The sequence below is a fragment of the Centroberyx gerrardi genome, chromosome 11 (assembly GCF_048128805.1).
Source record: "Centroberyx gerrardi isolate f3 chromosome 11, fCenGer3.hap1.cur.20231027, whole genome shotgun sequence".
NCBI lineage: Eukaryota > Metazoa > Chordata > Actinopteri > Beryciformes > Berycidae > Centroberyx > Centroberyx gerrardi.
Window position 1 is genome coordinate 5,684,310 of NC_136007.1, and position 7,185 is coordinate 5,691,494.

Consider the following 7,185-nt stretch of genomic DNA (forward strand, 5'->3'; position numbering starts at 1 on the left):
AGTGATATGGTGGCGCTGATGGGGGCTGGGTGATAAGCATAAATCATCTTGAAAGGCAACCAAAGTCTTCAAGTCAAGAAATTAAGGTCTGGAAAAAGTCTGGCATTTTTTAAATCAAAATTGCGTGGGAATCCTGCAAAATGGCCAATAGAACAGACAGAATTAGCAGCATTTGACTGGTGGTGATTTTCCATTCATACATGTCTGAACATGTATAACTGTACAGTACTTCAGTAATAATCTGTGACATTTTCATATAAATGTCTGTGCTGCCCCTCTGCTCTAACTCAACAGTGATCCAACATATCTCCAGTTCATAAATCTTCTCCTCTGTCTGTTCTAAACAGCCGGTGTCTGGTCGCTCTTTCCTGGGAAAAATCCTCTGCCGCACAGGAAGTGATGCGTTTTACGTTTCCGGTTTGTTTGTAATAAACAGAAGAAGAAGAACTGGGTAGTTAGCATGAGCAGTGATAGCCACCATGGCTGAACAGACAGAGAAAAGAGAAACTCAAACTGCATCAATAGAAAATCCAAGCTCCGCCCACACTGTTTGATTGACAGGTGATCTGTGGGAAGAGCAGAGCAGAAACACCACAGTGAGGCTGAGGGACAAAAATGGAGACTTCATTTTAGAAAAGGATCTTGAGGATTCCCACGTTAATACTCACTTACATGTCTGAACTGTACAGCATAAATGCTCACCTGCACCTCCCTCCTCCCCAGGTGAGTTGCCAGGGGCGACAGCTGACTGACGATGTCCTTGTGAGAGTGGGCGGGGCTACCTGGCCCTGAGGCGGAAAGGAGGAGGAGCCGCCAACCCCTAAGCCCCTCCCTCATCCCCGCAACGGACCAAACGGACCAACACACAGAGGGACGTGCTTCTCCCCTCCCTCCTCCTCCTCTTCCTCCTCCTCCTCTTCCTCCCCTCTCCTCCCTGTTCTCTCCTCCTCTTCCTGTCTCCTCCCCGCCTCCCTCCCCCCTCTCCCCCGTCTGCCCCGTCTGCCCCGCCCCCTGCCACCATGCTGTGGTCACGCTGCTGGTGGAGGGCCTGAGGAAGCAGACTCTGGAAGGAAACCCTGCTCACCCGGGGGACTTCTACCTGGTAAGACCGACTCGCAGCTTTAGCTACGGCTTGAAATCAATATCGCCATAATCAGAGTTTTTTAATATTGATATATATCACACAGAGGTGGGGACTCAAGTCACATGACCTGGACTTGAGTCAGACTCGAGTTACAATTTGAATTGCTTGAGACTGACTTGATGCATGAAGAGAAGACTTGAGACTTGACTTGATGCATGAAGAGAAGACTTGAGACTTGACTTGACTTGGGTTCTGGTGACTTGGGACTTGACTCTGACTTGTACTCTGATGACTTGAAAAGGTTTCTAAAGTCTTGACTTGAGATCTTGTGTTTGTGTAAATGACTTAGATTGAAAGTGATGAGATTTGTTCCAGCAGATGACTGAATTTAAATTCTGTTTTCTGAATTTGTATGGAATGATTGAATTTATTGAAGTTGAAACTGATTATAGAAATCAAACTCATGATGCTCTTATCAAGTTTTTATCCTATTACAGGGGCCCCACGGGTCCTTGAAATCCTTGAAAGTTTGTGAATTTGAGAAAAAAAAATCAAGGCCTTGAAAGTTTTTGAAAATAGACATAAATAGACATGGGTCATTGAAAGTGCTTGAATTTATATATTTTGTGCAAGAATAGAAATTGAAGTTCAAGAGACCACATAGTCTGCCATCACTGTAACACAGCACAGTTGAGAAGTGTTCACACATTCAAGCCTCTCTCTCTTTTTAATTGTTGTCTGTGAGCTTCTGTAAAGCCTGCTAGTTCTCATTATAAAAATTCTCAGTGTTGTAATAGTAATTAACCTTGATCCGTGTCTCAAACTGTGCCGTGTTGGGTCCTTGAATTTGAGGGAATTGGGCCTGGAAAGTCCTTGAAAAGTCCTTGAATTTGATGTTTAAGAAGGTGTGGGAACCCTGCTATTAAAACCATATTGCATTGAAAAGTCCTTTAGTTTTCTTTAAGATATTAAATTGATACTGGACTCTTGATTTGTTCTGACTTGACTTGCTGTTCTACATTTAGACTTGAGACTTGACTTTAATGACTTGGACTTGACTTGGACTTGACTTGGTAATCTACATTTAGACTTGGGACTTGACTCGAGACTTGAGACTGACTTGGGACTCGAGCAAAGTATGCAAAATCACATGTAAAATAATAGGGAAGGGATGATATATTGAAATTCAATATATCGCAATATAAAAATGTGACAATCCGTATGTTGTGTCAGGAACATGAATGGTGATATCAGCTCCATGTTATTCTGCTGTCAGGAACATGAATGGTGATATCAGCTCCATGTTATTCTGCTGTAGTAATCACTAATGAGACTCTTGACCATCACAGTTTCACAAGCTCTCCATCCAAATTTTAGTATTGTCACTTTGTAATGACATTTTTAAATTGATGTTTACATTCTAGCAGCCAATGGCATCGCTAGAAAGATTTGTGTCTCAGAAATAAACAGAATTCTGCACAGTCAGACTTTGTTGCCGCTGAACTTTTATTTATTACATCGTATCCTGGTTGGTCATGAGATAAGCAGATCGTCCCATTACTATCAAATGATCAAATTAATGTTCATCCCATTGACCCGAATGGTAATGTTAGGGTGTGATGTCAAACATATTGATTAATATTCAGTAAATGTTTCATACCTAATTAGTTTTTCCTCATCATCATCAGTTCAAACAACAGAATTGTGTGTCATGATTTCCCAAAATCACCATATCATCACCATATGATTCTATTGAAAGACCATAAACCATAATATTTAATTATTACAGATTTATTTTCTTACCTTTTGTTAAACAGAACGAAGAGCACAATTTTGAATTTACCATTGTATTTTCTTGCTCCTCGTTCTTCTGTCACCTGCTGTATGTTCACCTGACTCTGACGTCATGTGACATATTCAGCTCTGGGGCTTCACTCTAATATGGGATTGCTGGTAGAATTTCAATGAATTGATACACATTTTCATTAGAGACTCTGTGTTTTTGGAGTGTTATAAAGGTTTTGTACACTATGTACATTGTAGGTTATGTGCACAACTTAAGTGTTTTTTATTTGTGAGCTAAATAAACTCCATTCAGTTAGTCTGTATTGTGCTTGGAGCTTATTTACTAACGCTACCGGCAAATGCAGAGAAAAATAAAGTGCAAAAGTCTTGGGTTGCAGTTGCACTTGTTCATCCTCTGTGCTAATGTTAACTTTCACAGTCTGCTGATATTCTGCCGCTAACGTTAGCTAAAGTTGTTGCTTTGCTCGCCCACCATGTCATGTTCTCAAAATATGCTCCTTGTTGCTCGCAATGTCGCTGTCAGGGCGCTGTGCTCAACATGGCTTAGGTCTCAATGAAAATGAATGGATGAATAATGGAGTTATGGATTTTCATAGGGTTTTCCAGTCAAGGCGGGGGTTCTTTTGTTAAAGTGGCCCGTTGTGACTATAAAGCTCTGTGGGAAACAGTCTGCTGGTGTGTTTCCTTTACATTCATTGAGCTGCAGCCCCCCCCCCCCCTTCACACACACACTCACACAGCTGGAAAATTCCCCCCTCAGCTAGAAAAAATTGAAATACAATGAAAACTCATCATGTGGCCTTATTGCCCGGCCCAACCACAAGCCATAACAATCACACTTACATTTACAGCACAACTGCCCATATAATCATGTTATACGTATCTATGTTAAAAAATAAGAGCACTGCAGCCCTCTGTGGATCTGATTGGACCGGAGTGTGTGAACTCATCCTGTCTGTCTGTCTGTCTCCTCAGTCCCTGCTGGACCCTAAAAACCTCGCAGAGTGCTGGCCCCCAGATGGCTTGATGCCTGGTGAGTATTTCAAGTTTTGTCCCAAAATTAAACCTCATTTCTCTCAAGTGACACCGACTCTTGACTGCCAGCACAGAATTTAAACAAACTGTCAAATGGTAACACTATTATATACTGGAACCTCTTGATTTTGTAGACATTGAAGGAAGAACTTGAGGTGGTGATTTCTTTTCATTATGGATGTAGTATACCGTGGAAATCAACGCTTATGTTTTTTTTACTACTATGTAAGCGTTCTGGCAAAAAAAAAGATGGAAAAAGACCAACTCTTTCAGTATTTGTATATATAAATAACAAATGAGAAACGAAACATTTGTGCAGGTGAGGTAAAAAAAAACAAAACAAAAAACTTGTAGCCTATATGACAACCAAAGACGCACCTGAACTGGATAACAAACAAAATGCCAGACTCTGACTGGCTTTGTAGTAATACTGTCCTTCTAATCAATACAGTAACGTCATTCTAATCTTTAAAATCAATTTTTGCTCTTTCTTGCTAATAAATTCCTTATCAGTTAACACCAATGCTGTCAGTGAGGACCAAGCGACTGAAACATTTTGACTGTTTTTCCTTCTAACTACAAATCATCCTGTCCCTCCGTCTCAGAGAGCAGCTATTGGCAGCTGTGCCCTCCCTCCAAGTCCGGCCTGCAGGGGGGGCTGCTGAGCTCTAGTTTCCCCCCCGGCCCCGTGCCCCTGGTGCCCCCAGATGCACACCTGCAGGAGGGGGGGGACCCTCTGGAGCCTCCCCCCCCTCACCCCCAGCAGCACCGGCCCCTGGCGCCCAGCACCTCAGCGTCCGAGCTGTCCCTCCCCGGAGCGGCGGCCCCTCCCGGCCCCGGGCTCCCCCCTCCCCCTCCCCCGCCCCCCAAACGCCACTGCCGCTCTCTGTCGGTGCCCGAGGACCTGTCGCGCTGCCGCTACACCTGGCGGCCCAGCGCCTCGCGGGTCTGGACTCCCGTCAGCCGCCAGCAGTACCACGGAGGGGTGGGCGGGGGAGGAGGGGCCGTGAGCGGGGGGGCCATGGCGGGAGGGGGCGGTATGGGAGGAGGAGCCACGGGGGGAGGCCCCTGCCCTCTCCGCGCCCCCAGCTCGTCCCTGAACTCCTCGCTCCACTCCTCGTCCAGCCCCACCTTCTTCAGCCTGGCGCTGTCCCCCGACTCCCCGCTGCCCTGGAGTTTCCCCTGGGACCCCAGTGAGGCGGCGGGGGGCGGAGCCTGCTGCTGCTTCTTCCCCTCCCCGTCCTCCTGCTCCTCCTCTCCCTCACCCCTCCACCCGCCTCCCCCTCCCCAGAGGCGCTTCTCCCTCTCCCCGGTGCTCATCAGAGACTCGGCGGCCTCCACCTTCCTGCCTCCGCCTCCCGTGCCGACCCACGCGGCGGCGCCTCCCCCGGGCTGCTCCGTTATCGCGGGAGCGGCCATGGGCGCCCCGGTGCCGGCTTCGCCCTCCTCGGCCTGCAGCACGCCGTCGTCGCTGCGCCGCGCCCTGCCGCCCCAGCTGCCGCGCTGCCACTCCCAGCCCTGCGACCTGCTCCTGCTCAAACCCGGCCTGAAGAGGCGCCGCGACCCCGACAGGCCCTGCGCCCGGCCCGTCCTCGACTTCACCAAGATGACACAGGTAGCTGCACGGTCTGAAAGTGTGCTCTGCATTCTGCAATGTTGAGTATGTTTTTTTCTGTTTAATGCATTTACTAATACACAGATTACAGCAATCCCAGGAAAAGTATATTCCCATGTAAAAAGGGAAAGAAAAAGAGTCTTACTCTCCTCCTCTCTCGATTTCAGGATGTTTGCTCAACAACCAAAGATTTCAGCATAAAAGTTTTTTTAGTTCTCTGTTCAATTCCAGGAAAAGCTTAGTAATGAAGCATCAGTGGTTATATAAGCACAACTGAGTTGAAGACCCAAAGAATAAGCAACAACACAATAACCTTTATGGGCTAGTAGTTTGAACCCATTCTGAAAAAAAGAATGCAAGAAAAACATACAATTTGAACTCTCCCAGAAGCAAAAAAAAAACGCTTTGGTAGACTCAGAGTTTGAATAAGGAAACAAGGAAATATATGGATATGGTATTTCTCAGTTCAGGAGTCAGTATGGCACGTCATGTCAAAAGTCCTGGACACTGAACCAAAACAAAATGATCCTCATCCAGCACTGCTGCAAAATATCACAGGCGAAATGTTGAACTTCTAGTATTTTTGTCCATGTTTCCTAATCTTCTTTCTCCGGTGTTGCTCGTCCACCAGACCCGCAGCATTGACCCCCAGTGTTTGGAGCGAGGCGGAGGCAGGCTGGCCTGTGGCGGGGACATTTGCATGGGCCTGGAGCCCTTCCTGGGGGATTTCCGGGGCTCCTGCTCCCCGGCCGAGGGCCTGGGCAGGACCAGTATCGGACCGCTGAGCGAGAGCGACGAAGAGGGCGGGGAGGACGAGGACGACGAAGGGGAGGAGGAGGACCCCGACGAGCGCGAGGCGGCCCAGCAGGCTGTGTTTGAGAGGGACTGTACAGAACTAGACTTGAACTTAATAGAAGAAAACTGACGTATTTGTAAATGGAAGGCTGTTCTTTGTTTCTGTTTTTTTGTTTTGGATTTATCTTAACCTCTCCCTCTTCCTCGACTACCATTGCCCCAACGCTCTGATCCCTGGGCCCCCAGGCCTCTTTGCCACCAATCAGCAGGGCTCTCAGGAACAACGCCTTCTCTCATTGGATGAGCTGGGGTAAACTGAAGCTGATTGACGACAACAGTGATGATTTGACTACCACCAATAACGTTAGACTCAGCGCTGTGACTTCACACTTGGAATCCTCCTGGCTGCTTTTTGTAAGATTTCTGCTATTTGAAAGATGTTTTTAAAAAGTGAGGATCTTGAGAGTAACATCGGTCACCTTTGCGCCCTACATTAAGAGGAAACCTTGACATTTTGAAATCCAGTTGGCAACTTTTCTCCCCGGAGTACTTGTCATATTGTAGGGAAATCATTTCTGCATCTGTCCTTCAATTGCCCCTAAAAATTTCATCTTTGCATTGTTAGCATTCCTGATTGAAACCAGTAAGTATCGCTAGCTGCAAGCCAACAAGCCATTCTTAAAGGAATAGTTCCTAACCCATAATGAAAATGACTCATTATCTACTCATCCTCATGTCAGACGAAACACAAATGAAGTTTGTATGTCCACAAAACACACAGCGAGTTAGCTAGCGCAGCTCCGTGTTAGCCTTCTCCAAAACAACACAAGTGGCCAGGAACTTGTTCAGA

General features: G+C 46.6%; 1 protein-coding gene across 1 annotated transcript; it reads left to right on the top strand.

Moving 5' to 3' along the window:
* Positions 1-982: 982 nt before the first annotated feature.
* Positions 983-7,185, top strand: fam53c (family with sequence similarity 53 member C; the record flags this gene model as incomplete). The annotated part of the gene is made up of 5 exons (XM_071904140.2): positions 983-1,102; positions 3,866-3,923; positions 4,531-4,914; positions 4,978-5,540; positions 6,172-7,185. Coding segments are annotated over 5 exons (1,419 nt in total), but the record flags the coding sequence as incomplete, so codon positions are not given.